This window comes from Salminus brasiliensis, chromosome 9, assembly GCF_030463535.1.
Source record: "Salminus brasiliensis chromosome 9, fSalBra1.hap2, whole genome shotgun sequence".
Taxonomy (NCBI): Eukaryota; Metazoa; Chordata; class Actinopteri; order Characiformes; family Bryconidae; genus Salminus; species Salminus brasiliensis.
This window is the reverse complement of record NC_132886.1, coordinates 32,867,908-32,888,374: the sequence shown is the minus strand read 5'-3', so window position 1 is coordinate 32,888,374 and position 20,467 is coordinate 32,867,908. Positions and strand designations below refer to the sequence as shown.

General features: G+C 41.3%; 1 protein-coding gene across 1 annotated transcript; it reads right to left on the bottom strand.

Moving 5' to 3' along the window:
- Positions 1 to 7,827: 7,827 nt before the first annotated feature.
- On the bottom strand, positions 7,828 to 12,006 carry LOC140561707 (uncharacterized protein KIAA0040 homolog). Its single transcript, XM_072686941.1, has 2 exons — positions 11,808 to 12,006; positions 7,828 to 10,153 (listed from the first exon to the last, which is right to left on the bottom strand). The coding sequence occupies exon 2, from the start codon at positions 9,352 to 9,354 to the stop codon at positions 9,010 to 9,012; it is 345 nt and encodes a 114-aa protein (XP_072543042.1). The 5' UTR covers positions 9,355 to 10,153; positions 11,808 to 12,006; the 3' UTR covers positions 7,828 to 9,009.
- Between the last annotated feature and the right edge of the window lie 8,461 nt (positions 12,007 to 20,467).

Genomic DNA, 20,467 nt, shown 5'->3' with positions numbered 1-20,467 from the left:
AAAGCAACTGACTGGACACAGATAACCAAATGTAGACAAAGAAAGGGAGAGTCTGCAGCAGACTTCTGTGAGAGATTTGAAAGAGTCTTTTTGCGTCACTCAGGCATTCATCAATACAATGGTGATAACATTGACAGTACAACTGATGGTCCCCATTTTGGACAGCTGGTTGAGTCACTACGGACAGATCTAAAACAAGCTCTGGTGACTGCTGTTCCAAATTGGCGGCAAACTAAGTGGAGTGACCTTAAGAATGAACTTGACCGATTGGACATTGATCTAGAACCATGCCATGTTCCAGCATCAATTAATGTCCTCAAAGAGACTAGCTCTAACTCAGATGCAAGCAAGAGGTTCTCTAATCAGAAGAAACAATGTCATTACTGTCATCAAATTGGTCACTTTTCTAGAGTATGTCGCAAAAAGCGGGCAGATAGCCACAATATGGGTGCAAGGTTGAGAGACAACCTAGTGGGAAATTCTTCGGGGGGGTTTTCACAGGGAAGCCCAGCAGGGATTTCACAAGAGCAATTGTCTTTGACGTTAAGGACCTTGCAGGGAGTCACAGAGCAGTTGTTTCTGATATTCAATGGAATACAGAGAGTCATAGGGACATCAACAGTTCCTCCTGCTGTGGTTTAAACTAAACTGTCCACAGAATTGAACTCACCATACTTACTGTAGCATGTTAATGACACCCAAGTAGTGTGAATGAGAAAATGCATATCAAATGCATGAATGCACTTTTTTTTATTCTTTTTTACTGTTTTTTATGTAAGCAAGGGACATAAGGTCCTGATGCAGTTCAGTTGTGTTGTGCTGGTGTACATATTCTGGACAATGTTACCCAGGGTTCTAGAGGAATTGTGCCTTGTAGAGAAGCTGCAGTTATCGCAATGTCACTGCCAAGCACAGTGCACTAATTGCCAAGCTTTCTTAGGCCTTGTAAGTAATGCTACATTTTTAAAAACCACTATACGATCTGCTTAAAGATAACCCTGGGCAACATGGCCCTATTGTAGATTTAGAGTGAACACTAGAGTGAACCACTGATCTGTGGAATAATAGATATGGCTAAATAATGGTGTGAAAATTTCTCCAGATGATGTGACACTAGCATTACACTACCTGGTTACACTAGTGTTTCAGAAATGTTTTCAGAACTAACAAGATTAGTTAGCCAAAACTGTGCTACTTGCTGAAAGGTCAATGGATCTTGGTGAGGAAACAGTGACGAACAGTCCTTAGAACTTAGATGGGGTGGCCCATTTCAGGTTATGCTAATCACTGATTCAGCAGTGAAATGTAAAGGAAACAGTTATTCATGTTTCTTACTGTAAGGTTGTATCTGCTCATCAGAACGAAATAATAGGGTCAGTAAAGAGAAGAGGTGGGTAATGCACAGAGCCTCAGGGAAGAACTATGGTTTTTATGCCATAGGGGCCAACCCTTTGGTGAAGACTTTCAACACACTATGCATTACCATAGCAGCCTCCTCTGAGGGACAGATAGTGGGGATGAGCAGGTATACTATTGCTGAAAAATTCCCAACAACAATGAACAGTTTACTGCGCAATGTTACTTCTGTGTTACAGATCAGTTGGAGCCAGACAGTGCTCCTGTTCATTGAGAATGGCAAGAATAGTTTACACATTGCACCCAAGCTTCAGACTCGAAGAACCAGCTGACCACTGGACTACTTGGATGATCTACCATCAACTGATGTTCACAAACATAACTTGGACACACACTGTGACTGCTCACAGACACAGAAGAAAACTCTCTATGGTATTTTTCAGGAAGTTGCAGCCATGGACAACTTCAATGTGACATTCTTTAGCATAATAATATAGAAATAGGCACTGCCCTGTTTTTGTATAGTTATTGCCTTTTATTTTGTTTGTTTTTGTTTTCGACTTCTTATTGTACATATGTATTGTACTTAGTAGTCTTAATATTGTTTTGTGATTCTCCATGAGGGAGAATCAAAGGGGGAATTGAGAGAAAATATGGTCTTTTCTAACATTACTTTCATGTGGTTTCAACTTGTTATCAAATGGTTATCTTAATCCTTTGTCTCATCTTTTGTTACCCTTTGTCTGCCGGCCTAAAGTGGTCACTCACTCTCTTTGTATACCATAACCCCCCCCCCCCCTCAACTTCACCCACCTCCTACCCCTCTTTAAAGTGATAACTATCACCCCCTATTGTTGACACTCCAAGTGCCCTCAACTTCACCCACCTCCTACCCCTCTTTAAAGTCATAACTATGACCCCCTATTGTTGATACTCCAAGTGACCTACCCTTTATCCCCCTCCTACCCCTCCTTAAACTCCTCTTCATCAACCTTTCTCCTCCCACAATTTCCAATGTATATAAGGCCCTCTCAAAATACCCCTAATCAGACTGGGTTGACCGTGACCGATCGAGTTGTACATCTCTGTGTGTATCAATAAACTCATCAACACTGAAGATCCAGTCTCCTGACTCCTGAATCTGTCTCCTGGACGCCGGATTTCTAACAACATTCCCATCTTGTTTGTACTTGCGTATAATTGTTTGTACATATGAATGAGGCATCTTCAGGCATCTGGAAATTGCACCCATGAGCGAGACTTGTGCAGGTCCACAATTCTCTTCCAAATATCTTGGCTGATTTCTTTCGACTTTCCCATGATGTTACACAAAAAAGTACTTTGTTTCAGGTGTGCCTGATACTTTAGCATGCCAGCTCTGTTAAACAAATTCTATGAGTGTTTGTTTTGAGAAGGTGCAAGTATTGGTCATCAAACTATGTACAATGAAATGTGCCCTCCGCATTTGATCCATCCATGGTAGTGAACACACACACTAGTGAACTAGGGGAAATGAACACATACACACACACCTGGAGCAGTTGGCAGCAAACTCCAGCCCCCAAAGAGCAGAGAGGGTGAAGGGCCTTGCTCAATGGTCCAACAGAGGCAGCTTGCCGAGCCCGGGTATTGAACCCACAATCCTGTCTTCAAAAGCCTGGAATTTTAACGGCTGTTGGAGCCCTATGTTGTGATAATGATATTCAGTGGGGGAAAAAAAGTATTTAGTCAGTCACCAATTGTGCAAGATCTCCCACTTAAAAAGATGAGCGAGGCCTGTAATTGACGTCAAGTCAAGTCAAGTCAAGTGGGTTTATTGTCATTTCAACTACATACAGAGTACACAGTGAAACGAAACAACGTTCCTCCAGGACCATGGTGCAACATAGACAGTGCATACAAGACACAAGTGCAACACAAACAAACAAGTGCGGACAGACAACACAACACAGTACAGACAGAGAATAATAAATAATGACGGTAGTGTGCAAGTTGTGCAATGTGCAATAAATAGAGTCCAGTGAGGTAGTAAAGTTATTAGTGCAAATGCCTGTGCAAAAAATGCTTCCCATGTTATCTGGGGTAAATGGTTGGAAAGAGAGAGAGAGAGGGAGAGTGTACATGTACCAGAAAGATATCAGTTCAGAAGTTGAGTTGTGTTGAGGAGTCTGATGGCTTGGGGGAAGAAGCTGTTGCAGAGTCTGGTCGTGTTGGACCAGATGCTGCGGTACCTTCTTCCTGATGGCAGGAGGGAGAACAGTCTGTGTGAAGGGTGGGTGGAGTCATCCACAATGCTGGTTGCTTTGCGGATGCAGCGGGTGGTGTAAATGTCCATGACGGAGGGGAGAGAGACTCCGATGATCTTCTCAGCTGTCCTCACAATGCGTTGGAGGGACTTGCGGTCAGAGGCTGTGCAGGTCCCAAACCAGGCAGTGATGCAGCTGCTTAGGATGCTCTCTATGGTTCCCCTATAGAAGAGGGTGAGGATGGGTGGAGGGAGACGGGCCTTTCTCAGCTTCCGGAGGAAGTAGAGACGCTGTTGGGCTTTCTTGGCTGTAGAGCTGGTGTTCAGGGACCAGGTGAGGTTCTCCACTAGGTGGACACCAAGGAACTTGGTGCTCTTAACGATCTCCACAGAGGAGCCGTTGATGTTAAGCGGAGAGTGGTCCGGTCTTGATTTCCTGAAGTCAACAACCATTTCCTTGGTCTTCTCTACATTCCAGTGAAGGTTGTTGACTGTACACCAGTCTGTCAGCTGCTGCACCTCCTCTCTGTATGCTGACTCGTCGCCTTTGCTGATGAGACCCAGCACAGTTGTATTATCGGCGAACTTTATGATGCTGTTAGAACTGTGTTTCGCAACACAGTCATGAGTCAGCAGGGTGAACAACAGAGGACTCAGTACACTGCCCTGGGGTGCCCCAGTGTTCATGGTGATGGTGCTGGAGCTGCTGTCCCCGAACCGGACTAACTGGGGCCTTCCTGTCAGGAAGTCCAGGATCCAGTTGCAGAGGGGGGTGTTGAGGCCCAGCAGGCTTAACTTCCTGGTGAGGTTCTGTGGGATGATGGTGTTGAATGCTGAACTAAGGTCTATGAACAGCATTCTGACGTAGGTGTCCTTCTTCTCCAGGTGGGTAAGGGAGAGATGAAGGGTGGTGGTGATGGCATCGTCCGTGGAGCGGTTGGGACGATATGCAAATTGCAGGGGGTCCAATGAAGAGGGCAGTTGGTTCTTGATGTTCCTCATGACTAACCTCTCGAAGCACTTCATGATGATGGGCGTGAGAGCTACGGGACGGTAGTCATTGAGGCAGGACACCGTGGACTTCTTCGGCACGGGGACGATGGTGGTGGTCTTGAGGCACGTTGGGACAGTGGAGCTGCGCAGGGAGACGTTGAAGATGTCCGTGAGAACATCTGTCAACTGGTTTTGCACACTCTCTGAGCACTCTGCCGGGGATGTTGTCTGGTCCTGCAGCTTTCCGTGGGTTGACTCTGCGCAGAGTTTTCCTCACGTCCACTGCAGTCAGGCACAACACCTGCTCGTCCGGCTTGGGTGTGGTCTTTCTCCCCAACGTGTTGTTCTGTGCCTCAAACCGTGCATAAAAGTCGTTCAGGGCATCGGGGAGGAAGGCATCACTGTCACAGGACGGTGGCATTGTCCTGTAGTTTGTGATTTCCTGGATGCCCTGCCACATGCGCCGTGTGTCACCGGTGTCCTTAAAGTGGTTGTGGATTCTCTGGGCGTGTGCGCGCTTTGCCTCTCGGATGGCTCGTGACAATTTGGCTCTTGCTTTCCTTAGGGCCGCCTTGTCACCCACTCTGAAGGCCGAGTCGCGGGTCCTCAGTAGCGCACGCACCTCAGGAGTCATCCACGGCTTCTGATTTGGGCGTGTGGTGATGGTCTTGGAGACAGTGACATCATCAATACACTTGCTGATGTAGCCAGTGACTGATGCTGTGTACTCCTCCAAGTTAACAGAGTCGCCTTCAGTCGCAGCCTCCCTAAACATGTCCCATGCAGTGCACTCAAAACAGTCCTGAAGGGCAGAGATGGCTCCTGCCGGCCAGGTTTTCACCTGCTTCTGAACTGGTCTGGAGCGTCTGATGAGGGGTGTGTAAGCTGGAGTCAGATACACAGACATGTGGTCCGAGAACGCGAGGTGCGGGCGGGGCTCGGCCCGGTACGCGCTGGGGATATTTGTGTAAACCAGGTCCAGCGCGTTCGCTCCTCTCGTGGCAAAGTCCACATGTTGATGGAATTTAGGGAGGACTGACCTGAGATTTGCATGGTTGAAATCTCCGGCGACAATGAACAGTCCGTCTGGATGTTTGGTCTGCAGATCGCTGATGCCCCCGTGCAGTTCCCACAGTGCCTCCTTAGCATTAGCGCTAGCGCTAGGCGGTATGTACACGGCGGCTATCATCACGGCGGAGAATTCCCCTAAATAAAAAGGTCTGCACTTGACTATGATGAACTCCACCAGCGGAGAGCAGTGCTTGGCGACAGTCACAGCGTTGTTACACCATTCTGTGTTGATGTAAACACACACGCCTCCACCGCGGGTCTTCCCGGACAGAGCCGCGCTCCTGTCCGCTCTGAACGAGGCTAGCCCGTCTAGCTGAATGGCGCTGTCTGGAATACTGTCGCTGAGCCACGATTCCGCAAAGACTAGAGCACAGCAGTCTCTGAACTCTCGCTGGGTCGCTCGCTGGAGTCGAATGCAGTCCAGTTTATTGTCGAGGGAGCAAACGTTTGCGAGGAATAGTGATGGTATAGCCGGGCGGCTAGGGCTAGCCTTTAGCCTCGCGCGAACCCCGGCTCTCTTACCGCGCTTTCGCTCGCACCGCTTGCGATGACACTTCATAGGTAGACCTCAACTATGAGAGACAAAATGAGAAAAAACTATTTTAGAAAATCACATTGTCTGATTTTTAAAGAATTTATTTGCTAATAATGGTGGAAAATAAGTATTTGGTCACCTACAAACAAGCAAGATTTCTGGCTGTCACAGACCTGTAACTTCTTAAGAGGCTTCTCTGTCCTCCACTCATTACCTGTATTAATGGCACCTGTTTGAACTCGTTAACCTGTTTGAATTCGTTATGAAAGAAACCTGCCCACAACCTCAAACAGTCACACTCCAAACTCCACTATGGTGAAGACCAAAGAGCTGTCAAAGGACACCAGAAACAAAATTGTAGACCTGCACCAGGCTGGGAAGACTGAATCTGCAATAGGCAAGCAGCTTGGTGTGAAGAAATCTACTGTGGGAGCAATAATCAGAAAATGGGAGACCTACAAGACCACTGCTAACCTCCCTCGATCAGGGGCTCCACGCAAGATCTCAGCCCGTGGGTTCAAAATGATCACAAGAACGGTGAGCAAAAATCCCACAACCACACGGGGGGACCTAGTGAATGACCTGCAGAAAGCTGGGACCAACAATACAAAGGCTACCGTCAGTAACACACTACGCCGCCAGGGACTCAGATCTTGCAGTGCCAGACGTGTTCCCCTGCTTAAGCCAGTACATATCCATGCGCGTCTGAAGTTTGCTAGTGAGCATTTGGATGTTCCGGAAGAGTATTGGGAGAATGTCTTACGGTCAGATGAAACCAAAGTAGAACTGTTTGGTACAAACACAACTCGTTGTGTTTGGAGGAGAGTGAATGCTGGGTTGCATTCAAAGAACACCATACCAACTATGAAGCATGGGGATGGCAACATTATGCTTTGGGGCCCTCTGCAAAGGGACAAGGACGACTGGTCCGTGTACATGAAAGAATGAATGGGGCCATGTATTGTGAGATTTTGAGTGCAAACCTCCTTCCATCAGCAAGGGCATTGAAGATGAAACGTGGCTGGGTCTTTCAGCATGACAATGATCCCAAGCACACTGGCAGGGCAACAAAGGAGTGGCTTCGTAAGAAGCATTTCAAGGTCCTGGAGTGGCCTAGCCAGTCTCCAGATCTCAGCCCCATAGAAAACCTTTGGAGGGAGTTGAAAGTCCGTGTTGCCCGCCGACAGCCCCAAAACATCACTGCTCTAGAGGAGATCTGCATGGAGGAATGGGCCAACATACCAGCAACGGTGTGTGCCAACCTTGTGAAGACTTACAGAAAACGTTTGACCTCTGTCTTTGCCAACAAAGGATATATAACAAAGTATTGAGATGAACTTTTGTTATTGACCAAATACTTATTTTCCACCATTATTTGCAAATAAATTCTTTAAAAATCAGACAATGTGATTTTCAGATTTTTTTTATTCTCATTTTGTCTCTCATAGTTGAGGTCTACTTATGATGTCAATTACAGGCCTCTTTCATCTTTTTAAGTAGAGAAATTGCACAATTGGTGACTGACGAAATACTTTTTTTTTCCCCCCACTGTAAATAACTTTACCCAGTTATCACACAAAAAGGAGAACATAAAATATGCAAATGTGTGTAAAATATGCAGATGTGCTTATACATTTGAATTCATTTTATTTTTTATTTCGCTAATCCTGATGTTTCCATATTGTTACCTCTGAGCGAAGTCAAAAAGATGCACCTAATGTCATTAAAGCTTACATGAACAGGCATAACAAGGGGCAAGATAGACTGTTGCTCTTAAACCTTATTAATACATAAATGGTAATTAAGCCTTTTCTATTTTCAGATGAGAAAATCAAAAATAGAAAAATATCTTTATTTTAGTTGACTTTACTTTTTTAAACAAGACACAGCCATCATCTTCTGCATGCATTAATTAGTCTCTCTTGAAACAATGAGAAACAAATGTTTCAGTACATTCACAATGACTTTACTAAAGCATTTTCATGCAGTAAAAAATTCATTCAAATTTCCCTACCACACAACTTTATCAAAAATGATGCTCAAGCAAATGACAATCATCTCCCTGATCTTTTTGTACTTCAATTTAAATAGACAACTAGTATCCTTAACATTAGGATCTGTCAACAGTTCGATCCAAAATATACAAGTATGAAAACACACAGGATCTGTATCTGTACAACTTTCAGCAAATACATCTTGCAGCTTCTGCATAACCAGTAAGTTTCATTTTCACATCTTAGAAAGTTTTCCCCAGTGCCACGCAATACCTTTTCCTGTATGAAATGCTTTTTGTGCTTTGCGCTAACCACATTGAAATATATCTGAACATTTTGAATTGTGGTAGTTGTGCCTTAAAACTGCTTTTAAGTTGGTTGTACCAGGGGCTGAGAAAGTGTAAATATTTTAAGAAATCCTATCGACTTGAACAAAATAGGGCACATTGTAATTTAATGTGTATATCTTGTTAAAGTAAAACAGCAACGTGGTCACAGCTCATTAGCAGATTCTACAATCACTTAATTTTTAAAGAATGCTGCACTACATGATGCCCAGTAGAGTATGTTCAGTGAAAGAAAGAGAAATCCACTAGTGCCAACATGCATACACACAAATCCCACACTATTGTTCAGCTCAGTTTAACACCCTCACTAAGATCTTTGAAACAAATTGAACTGGATTTTATCATTGTTTTTTCCCTTTTTCAGACATTACAATACAATCTTTAGTACCCTTTGTACCATGCAGTAAACAATAGCCAGACATAAATTAATATTTAGCATGGCCTTTGGTGCTGAACAAAGCCTACTAGCTACACTATGGTAAGGGCCACTCTGTCTGGAGTCATGGGGTCTGTCTTGACTGAAATCCACAAGTCCTCCTCTGTCTGGCCACCATTCTTCTTCTTGTTCTTTTTCTTCTTGTTCTTTTCTGCCTGGGTGCTTGTGACTGTGGTTCTATCTCTGCGGCAACAGCATAAGCATCCATCAGCATGGCAGCAACAGCAATGGCAGCACACTACAAGGGAAGTGAAGAAGACAACCAAAGGAAGAGTGAGCAGTACCACAAGACACACTGTGTTGTAGATACCCTCATTATGTTTGGCGGTTGCAAGCTCCCACAAGTCATTGAAAAACTCTGTGATTTGCTCCTTCATTGCTCAGCCTGGTTAAAGCAAGTTCCTCTACTCCCTCAAGACTTCATTTACAGATCAAACTCAAAATATCCTTTGTTGCAAATTGTCAGTAGGATGACTAGAAGGTGATTTCAGCTCCGTTGGTGCCACTTGTCAAGGGGGAAGGGGGATTCCTATCTGGATATTTCAACTGTGGCCCCCCAAGCCAAGTCTACCTCTGCTTGTAGACTCCCCTTCTCAGTTCAGCTTCTCTGATGGAGGAGAATATTTCATCACGAAGAACTACAAGTCAGATACAAGCCAGTGCTATTGAATGAGGGGATAGAAAGTGGTTAGATTCTTAACCCTTTATGGTAAATGGTCAGCCTTTTGAACAGATTAGAAGGTCCTGATTTCACCACTTGTCAAGGGGAAAGGAGTGTTCCTATCAGACAATCTTGAGTTTGGTCTTCAAGGCCAAGCCTAACCCTGTTTGTAAACTCCTTTGCTCAGTCCCAGATTTGTAGCTCCTCTGATGTAGTGGAACACCCTGTAGAAACATCAGATACCAACCAGTGCTATTAAAGGTTTGAAGAGTGGCAAGATCCTAGATTTCCACCGGCTGAATCCAGAAATATACCTCCTGAAGCTCTTACAAAATCTCATCCACATGCCTTCAAAATCTTTTGCTTATTGATGATATCATTTTTGGGAAGGCCAGCTACGTTTATTTTCCCCCACACACTTGGGTCCCACTCAGTCTCACTTCCTCTGGAGTCTCCAACTCTATTTTAGTCCCTCTTGCTTTGACTCTCACTGAAGTGATGGAATGAGGACATTTCTGCAGATAGATAGAGAAAGAGGGAGAGAGCAGAAGGTGAGTTGGGTGAACAACAGTTTCCCTGGTGTCTTCCTTCCTCAGTTAAGTGTCTTATTTAGACTGACTCTCATAAAAGTTGCAGTAAGGAGTCGTTGCCACTCGGTCTGAGAGCCCTGCAAAGTAAGATTTAGCAGGTTGGACTTCTCCTAAAGAACACACTAACAAGGAGAGATGAATAGTAATTGAGACAAGTCATGAGATCTGGTTTACTCTACTAATGAAGTAGAAGGTCAAGTGAAAAGTAATTACAATGAAATGTCTTGGGTAGTTCTCAAAAAAGGAGACTGAATAATACATTTTTAATGGTCATTTTTAAGTGATGTCTTCATAAAGTTACAGGATGCTGTATCTTTTTGAGGCCCAAAAAGCCTATGTTTTGTCAACTCAACATCCTGCCTTCCACTTCAAAACAGGAAACCACCCTCTGAATCTTTTACACCTCGCTTTACACCTCTGTGACAAGCTGTGATGACCTTGAAAGCCTGTTAAACCTTTTCCATAGACCCTTACAATTGTTTTCTTATCAACCAGAGTTGTTCAACCATAAACACAATGTTGATGATGTCTATTTATCTTGTGTTGACAATAACTTAAAAAAAATGACAATAGATTTTTATAATAGATCGTCATATAAAAGAAATACTTGGTACAGCTAAGAAAAACAACAACTTGTATAAATATAAGCCACCAGCTGCTCCACACAATATTCCAAAAAAGGAATGTTCCTTTTTTCTTGATGTTCATTTGAGTTACTCAAGAATGGCAAACAGGAAAAATCTATGAACTACACACAAAGCCAGGATGGGCTTTAGTAATGCACTCACAATGTTTGTTACGTGCTACTGAAAGTCTGTTGAGAACTTGACTTTGTCTGTGCTGAGATTTCAACACAGTTTTTGATTTTGTCAATAACTTCGTCAGTACATTTTAGATTTAAAAAAAAAATTCAGCTGATTGAGTACATCAACTGTGGTATAAATTATGCTGACAATAAACTCATTATAAGTCCAAAAAATAACAACTATAATAACTAATCATCTTTTTCAGTGTACAACTGAACAGAGGACATTGTCTTATTAGTTTATAATAGAAGGAAACCAAGCTGAAATTAATGTCACAAAAACCATTTTTCATGTCAAAACTTTGATTCTCAACCTCACTTGGATTCAAACCCATCTGCTTACATCTAAAAACTGTGCACTAGTACACAAATCGTATACTAAGTCTTATCCTTAAAAAATAAATGACCTCACCTCATCTACTTTTATACCTTTTTAAGCAATATTTACAAAAAGAAAAAGGTTCCATTAGTGATCTTAAACAAACAACTAACCTCTCTTTTGAGATGATCCACTGTTTGTGATGATTTACTGCTTTTTGTGGTGATCTACTGCTCTTCAAAATGTCTTTCACATTTTTAGATATATTCATATATTTTTTAATACTTTGAAAAAAAAAATGTTTCTCACCATGTTTATAAACGCTGTGAGTTGCTGTGGAGCAGCAGTGTAAAAAGTTAAAGGAAACACAATGTGAACTTAACAGTAGAATGTAACAACTATCCATCAACTGCCTCAACACCATGAAACACTCTTAAAGCACTGACTTTACTCACTCTGTACAGAGAAGGTGCAGAGGTCATCCATGTTGTCACATAACTTTCAAAAAGGCACGAAATATGGTTCCTTCCTCATCTACAGCTTCATCTGACAGGGTTAATTCCAGACTGTGTAGATGTGTTTCTATTGCAGGGCTTCTGTGTAGGAGAGAGAGAGAGCTTTGTGCCTAACTCACACTCACTCTATTTGCCTCACATGCTCGCATTCTTGTGGGTACATTATACACTCAACTTGCCTGTGATGTCACAGGACAAGGGAGGGAGGGGTGAAGGGGGGTAAAAGTGTGGGACTGTGTAATCTCACATCCCACAAGCATGAACTCATGCTGCTGAGGCAACTCAGTAGCAGGCATGCATGTTTTGTAACCATGTCTGCCAGACAAGGACCAAAAAAAGCTAGAGGAAGTGAAAAGAAGAAGAAAAGCTGTCAAGCTTGTGAACTACCAACATGTTGCTAAAAAACCTAAACCATTTTCACTGAAACTCATTTGCATTACAAGCACTAAATTAAAATGTCAGACAGTGGACAAAACTGTGTGTACATCTGGATAATTTTATTTAGCTTCATAATGAACACTATAAAATAAACACTATAAAAAATTATCTCGTCTACAATGTTATATCTTTGGCAGAAATGGATTTTAATGAAAATAATTTGTTACCTCATAATCCTTAATAATTAATAATCTAATGGCCATGTCAATTTGACTCTAAACTAACACAAGTCAAATATGTTTCCACTTGTTCTAATGCTTAACATAAGGATTATTCAGTTTGGCTCTAAAGGGGCAATGTTTGGTAGCACAGTTCAGTGATTTCCCTGCTCAGACATCCCTGGTTTAACTCATCCCACAGGCCTGTGATTGAAGATCCCTGACAAGTACTCACTAGGCATGTTATTAGAAACGCTTACATTGCTGGTATATCGTTGATAACTATGTCCATGTTTCTGTTATACTTCCATTAGCCCTAATGAAATACAAAATATTTTAGGTAGTGGTAGTAGGTAATGTTAAAACCCTGCTTGATGAGTTCGCGGTGCACACACTACTATATCAGTGTCCTTGCTTCTATAAGTATGCGGTCAACAGTCCTGTAGTCAGATACTGACCAGTGACAATGGGAGAGTGCTGTACACCTCTATGGTAAGCCTATATAGTACAATATAGGGCATTTTAAAATCAATCAATAGAAGTAAGATTGAGCCCAAAAAAAAAAAGAAAAAACAGAAAACAGAACTGAAAGTGTGTTTAGTGGAGCGTTTTTGAGGTGTGTTTCCAGTAAAAGTAGATGTGAAGTTAAACATTGCAGCCAAAAGATTCTACCTACAATGCTAAAGGCGCACCTCTCGTATTACTTAAGATGTCAATGATGAACAACTGTATCATCAATGTTAGGTTAAACTAGGGTTAGTTACAGTTTTGTCTGTACTGTAGTGCAATTTATTCAACTATGCAACGTAAAGGAAGTGAAACCATAAATGAGATTCTGTGATGAACTGAACTTTTTGACTCAATAGTTCAGCGACTTTGTTGACTTCTCAGGAAGTGCTGGGTGTGGGTGAAAATGGGTGTGGAAGTTTCCTTTAATAGACAACCTTGAAGCTAACACTAATATGATCGCCAAAGACTTCATATTAGTACCAATATATAATGACACATACAAAAAAATTTTATCAGCAAAACAGTAACCTAGAAGAAGCATCGTTGCCAGCAGCTATTCTTCAGCCTGACTGGATTGTAAAGGGAGTTGGCTGCCTATTGCCTGTCTCTAAAGCATTGTGTACATCTCAGGAACATGACAGAGCTCTGTTTATGAGCTGCTCTCTTAATGAAAAATAAAGCACAATGGTTCTGAAGAAGTCTTTGGAGAAACTAAATATAGCACAGGTGGTTGCTAACCAGCAACAAAGTAAAACGGAGCCCATGAGTCAGCCTCATAAAATGTATTAGCTTAGTGCTATGACATCATGAAGAACTGTAGAACATTCAGTGCCTGCCATAAATGGATCTATTTGTTCACAGCATTAGGCCTAGAGTAATTTTTGAAAAAAATACAATTTTTTTCTCTTTCATGAATGTTTTAGTCCATCAAACAAATTTAACCATTTCAACTTGTACCCTCTAAACAATATATCACGTGAAGCTCCTCCATCCCCTGTTTTAGTGAGGGGAGGTTGTATCTAGTCTTGCTAATGTTATTAAGCATGCTAACTAGCTAATTCATGTAGTTTTTAAGTAATGACAGAAACCAACCTACATTTACTACATCCAGAAAATGATGACAGTCATAAGAAATGGTTGAGTGCAGTAATATTTAATTTTAAATAGATTCTGTTTTTATCTATTAATTTATTGAAGACTAGATTCAGGATTAGGATTAGAACCTGTGTGTGTTTTGGGGAGAGACATGACATCTACAGTGATTTAGACTAATCTCTTAGTCAGTGTAAGCCCACAATAGTTCACACAATAGTGTGTGTTTAAAAGAGAGGCTTTTGAGTATGTTTTCAGAGATAACTACACGCTCAAATACACAGAGGGAGAGGGGGAGAAAGAGTGAGAGAGAGAGAGTTCCAAATAAGCCCCATAAAAGGCCTGAGGGCCATTTCATTACAAGACTTATTATAGAATGCACAGCCTAAAGGGGCGCTGTAGTGAGTTTGCACCGTATGCTGTGACATCTTTGTGGAAAATGGAAGGGAGGAGAGAAAAAAAACAAAAAACATGTCTCATGCAATATGCTTTATAAAGGAATGTTGCCTGAGTGCATCAATTTCAGCATGGCTGGGGAGCTCTAAATAGCCCCCTTTTTACAGAGTGCCCTCTTGCTCTTGGCCATTGGAAAGCTTCTTCTTCCCCTTAAGTGTCCTGATGCCCTACAAAAGCTTGGACTGTGTTCAGCAGTGGTATAACTTGTCTTTCTAAGTTCAGCCATGTGTCTCAGTTACGTGTCCTAATAACAATGGTCAAATGGTCTAAGAATCCTTTGAGTAGCTTTGAGTATTGTGCTTGCTTGTGACTATTTTTTTCATTTACATTTTTGTTATTGTTTGTAGGTGTTGAATATTGTGCATCAGAATGAACCTTACATTCATTAGTTAAGGTAACATTAGATAACAGAAGCAAGCTTACCTTAAGACGAAGATTTGTTGTCCAACTGATATTGCAGTCCTTGTGGTAGGTCAGCTGTGCTGATCATGCAAAAATAGCTCCTTTCAGTGTATTACTGATGCTTCCTCTTCAGAGTCAAGTCACTGCAGAACCCATTAGCAGGTCCTCACACAGTCAGCTTTCCAGTTTCGTCTTGTGTTGTCAGGAGGGATTAGCTCTCAGCGCTCAGCGACTTATCGAGATCTGGGGGATGGCATGCTCTGCCACTTCACATCAAATTCACACAGAGCAGGGGTCACCCAGGGAACTTCAGCAGCATTCAGCAGTAGAAAGAGTGAACATGGCTGTGGAATGCCTGGGCAACTTCTGGAATTCTGTGACAGGAACCATTGTGAGACATTAGCAAGCCTCTTTTAAAGTGTAAATACTCAGCTGTCTACAGGTTTAATCACCTGCTGATCTGTTTAGAATAGCTACGGCAAGAACAAGTTCAGCCGTGACTTGTTAGTTTATGTCAACTGACTCCAAAAATACATTTCTTGTAGATTTGGTACCAAATAAGATGATGTTTCCAAAGGAGAAAGCACATAAACATTAGCATGTTATTTGTGTCATGCTAACTGTAAGTTAAGCTAATAAGTAAGTAAGGTAGGGCAGGTCTTGTATCAGCATTGCATACCATTTTTATGTAGATACTACAAGCTAGAACACTGACTCAGGATTCAGCTAGGACTAGGACTTTTAATTTCTTTTGTAAAAGAAGTTGACCCAGCATAAGTACAGGGTGGGCCATTTATATGGATACACCTAAATAAAATGGGAATGGTTGGTGATATTAACTTCCTGTTTGTGGCACATTAGTATATGGGAGGGGGAAAACTTTTCAAGATGGGTGGTGACCATGGCGGCCATTTTGAAGTCGGCCATTTTGGATCCAACTTTATTTGATTGTGTTGATGTCTGGTGAACGCAGTACCCAGGTCATTGCAGCAGATATCAATGCAAGACACCCTACGAGACCACCCATCTCCCATGCTACAGTTAGCAAACTGCTTGCCAAGTTTCATGAAACTGGTTCAGTGTTGAATTTGCCAAAATGTGGACGCATGAAAACTGTCACTAATGAAGAAACATCAGTGGCTGTCCTAGCTTCATTCAGCAAGAGCTCACAGCGTAGCACTCGCCGCATGTCATTGGAGAGTGGCATCAGTCGAACATCCCTTCAGTGGATATTAGCTACTCACAAATGGCACCCTTACAAACTCTAGCTGCTGCAGCATCTCAATGAGGATGACCCAGATCGGCGCACTGAATTTGCAGAATGGGCAAAACAAAAATTGGAACAGGACCCTCAGTTTACACAGAACATTTTGTTCAGTGATGAGGCAAACTTTTATGTGAATGAAGTTAACAAACAAAACCACCGCTATTGGTCTGACACTAACCCACATTGGATAGATCCCTCCAAGACACAAAAATTGATGGTATGGTGTGGTATATGGGGTACAAAGATAGTGGGGCCATTCTTCATCAATGGAAACCTCAAGGCCACTGGATATTTGAAATTGCTACATGATGATGTGTTTCCCTCTTTATGCACTGAAGCTGGCACGTTCTCTGAGTTTTTCCAGCAAGATGGTGCACCACCACATTATGGGTGTTAGGTCCGAGCATTCCTAGATGAACAGTTTCCTGGAAAGTGGATTGGTTGTCGTGGGCCAGTTGAATGGCCCCCAAGGTCTCCTGATCTGACCCCCTTAGACTTTTATTTTTGGGGTCATCTGAAGGCAATTGTCTATGCTGTGAAGATACGAGATGTGCAGCACCTGAAACTACGGATACTGGAAGCCTGTGCGAGCATTTCTCCTGAGGTGTTGCTATCAGTGTGTGAAGAGTGGGAGAAAAGGGTTGCATTGACAATCCAACACAATGGGCAGTACTTTGAACACATTTTATAAGTGGTCAGAAACTTGTAAATAACTCATGAAAGAATAAAGTTACAAGCACACCATGGTTATTCTTGTGAAATTCTCAATAAGTTTGATGTGTCACATGACCCTCTTCCGATTGAAAAAAAGTTGGATCCAAAATGGCCGACTTCAAAATGGCCACCATGGTCACCACCCATCTTGAAAAGTTTTCCTCCTCCCATATACTAATGTGCCACAAACAGGAAGTTAATATCACCAACCATTCCCATTTTATTTAGGTGTATCCATATAAATGGCCCACCCTGTTTTTACATTCTGTTCAAAAATAAGAGGCAAAACACCCAAATTAATTGTAGAATATTTTATTAATGAGTAGAAAATGTATTAAAAAAGGAATTGTACAGCACATTTTAGTCAAACTAGAACTAAGTTGATCTGTGACCAGGGTTAATATCCAGGGTTATCCAACATAATACAATTAGTCTAGTAGACAGATTCCTTTTCCCACATTGTGTGTCTTCATAGAATTCAATATTAAAACTCTCAGCTGATACAAAGAGTTGTGGAAAGAAAGGATGCAAAATCTAACGTATGAATACTGAATGATCAATTTTAAAGTTTCAAAGATTAGTCAACATTAGAAGTAACTACAGTAGGAATTACCTCAAAAGTCCTTGAAAAGGAAATGACAGCATTAACAATAATCTGGGCCCATATTAACTGGTAGAGAACATGTTCATAATTAATTGGCACAAACTGCCTAGAAAGTTTCAACATTAGCAACCAATTTTTAAACATTTTAATATTTCTGATGTTAAATTCAAGATGAAAAAAGCAACTTTTTCTCTCACAGCAGCTTAAAATATGTGGACACCTCCTCACCATGCAGAAATTTGTTATGAAGATGATTGTGAACTTTAACAAACTTTTAAGACACTAAAGAAAATCTCTTTTAAGAAGATCTCACAAGTCACAAGTGAGAAGCCTATTGGTGCTCCATGTAAGCTTCACATGGATAAAAAGGATCAGCATTATAACTGTACTGCGGCTATTTTAGTTAAACATATTATTATATGCAGTTTAAGGGTATTATATAGCGTGTGTATACTGCTTTGGGTCTTACATTTAGTTTAATTTTGTGCCTAAATTATCCAATCACTCCACTGCCAAAATTCAATTATTTAACAACTGATTTGACTTTATAGTATCGGTTCACTGTAGTGCCACCCCGCAACATGTAATTTCTGCATTTTTAGCTATAACTAAAGTTCTAACTAATGTTAGACATTCACCATTACAAAAGCAATGCAGGTTAAAAACATTTACACTGTATTAAAGCATCTATGGCTTTCAGAGGGTTCATTTGGAGGTCTTGGACCACTTTAAAACCCATGTTGCGCCTTGTTCAGTGTGATTCTCACTCGACCCTGAAAGTTCCGTCTTTGTGCCATGGTGCTGTTGAGAAACGTACTGCTGACTGGTTTCTGACTACCATGAGTAGGTCGGAATCTCAAGATCTATGAGAGACATATTTCTGAGTGTTACCATGTAAAGTCTTGAGCCAAAATGTAAAATGGAGAGAAATTGGAAGGGCCTTTGCCATATGCTAGGCAAATTAATAATGGAGGGAAATCTTCTGCTTTCTCTCTGCACTAAAACGTTTTCTGAACAATACACTACTCCTCTTAAAGAAAGCCAGGAGAGCAAAGTAAAAGTAAGAAAAACCAAAAATCTGACTGGAATTGTAAAACATTATTATATATTGTTTTGCTTCCTTGACAGTGTTGAGGGTAACATGGTACACATCAGTTCATTAAAGCTATGTAATGGTTTTGTCCAGTAAAAACATTCACTCAGACATTAGGTAAGACATTATGTAAGACATTCTAATTAACTTAGTTTGAATGTTGTTACCTGACTTCCTCATATGTTTCTAAGTGAAAAACATATGATGCCTTACTGCTGCGTCTTTTACATAGATACATTTACACTAGTTTTGTAGGAGCTGTAAGGCATAACATGTCAGATTAATCAACAACATAATTAGGAACTGACAGTGGAATCAAGCAAAAAAAAATTGGTGGGACCAACTTTTTCTAAAAAAACAAACAAACAAACAAACAAAAAAACATCACTCTAGCAAGTACAAGCTAAATCACTAGCTGTGAATATGATTTAGTCAGTTGTTAGAAATCAAAAAGCACCAGCAATGTGCCAGAATTCTTTATTGAAAGAGTCACGGTAAAACTGCAACATACATAGACTGATGAGCCAAAACATTATGACCACATGTAGATGAAGTTAATAAAACTGATTATCTTTGAACAACAATTTGGGGTTGGAATGCCGGTTCTGGGGAGTAACCTTCCAGTCTACTTCTACAATCTTTAGGCAACTGCTTGAAGGGTTCTGCCAGTCATCAGTGGTAATAATTTGAACTGGAACAAGTGACTCAGGGCTCATCAATGAGCCTGGGCAAAAAGAATATGCTGTTTGGTCGGCTGTGTGTCATTCACCTAAGGATGTGATTGACTCCAAGCTATACTGTGGCAAGAGGAGAAGTCAGTGGAGGGAGTATGATGCTCTGAGAAATGTTCTGCTGGGACATTCTGGGTCTGGGCATTATGTGCAGAAACCATTCCTCTGTGGGTCAGAGCTCTTTTGGCAGTATGTAGAAGATCTACAGCATATTTGATATTATGAAGGTGGTCATAATGTTTTTGGCTCATTGTTGTATGCTATATCTACAAGATTCAAATAAAATATGAGGCACGGAATGTGAAACAAAATGAAATTATTTCTGTTCAATGTAGACTGGCCAGAAAATGTGCACTGCTGTTAGCTATGGACTGCAAGGCTAGTTATGGTGTGCCAATGCAAAAAGGAGCTTTGTTTACACTTGAAGAGGTTACATGACAGAGCTGAGGTTAAAGTGTATTTAGTGTTTGCTTTAATTACTTCTTAATGAAGTACTGTAAGGGCTATTGGTTGTGTCTTGAACCGATTTGTAAGTTTCAGGTAATCACTTTCCATTTTGAGAAACACTGTTTAATGATAAAATATTTGCTTTGAGTCTTAATCAGCATTTGTCTAGGTAAAATGTTTGCCTGATAATAGTGTTTGAGAAACTACCATGACTGTGGCGTCTAACACATTAAAAAGGAGATTAACACATTACAGTGCCACTAATCAGAAAAGCTCATTAGAGCAGCTTGTCAATATGTCAGGAATCAGTAAGCTGTATCATGGGAATTTGAAGCATTTTGTGATAATATTTAACAACTACTTTAGCAACAGGAATATACTGGAAACAGAAGTTTTTTTTAATTGATTCAGGGTTTAGTTACTAATGTGCAAAGTATATGGAAAGGCACAGATTGTTGAAATGTGTTCATTATTAGAGTAATATGGTGGCTGCAGGACATCCTAGGTGGACTTTATTAAACTTTTGAAAATGTCATGAGTTGATTGTGTCAATACGGGAAAGCTCTTCTATAATGATCCAAGTATTGAGGTTACCTGCTTTTCTCATGTGACATGGGCAAAAATACACATGCCAGATGAAAAGGTTGAGGCACATTTGACAGATTCGAAGTTTCATTAAACATGTGCA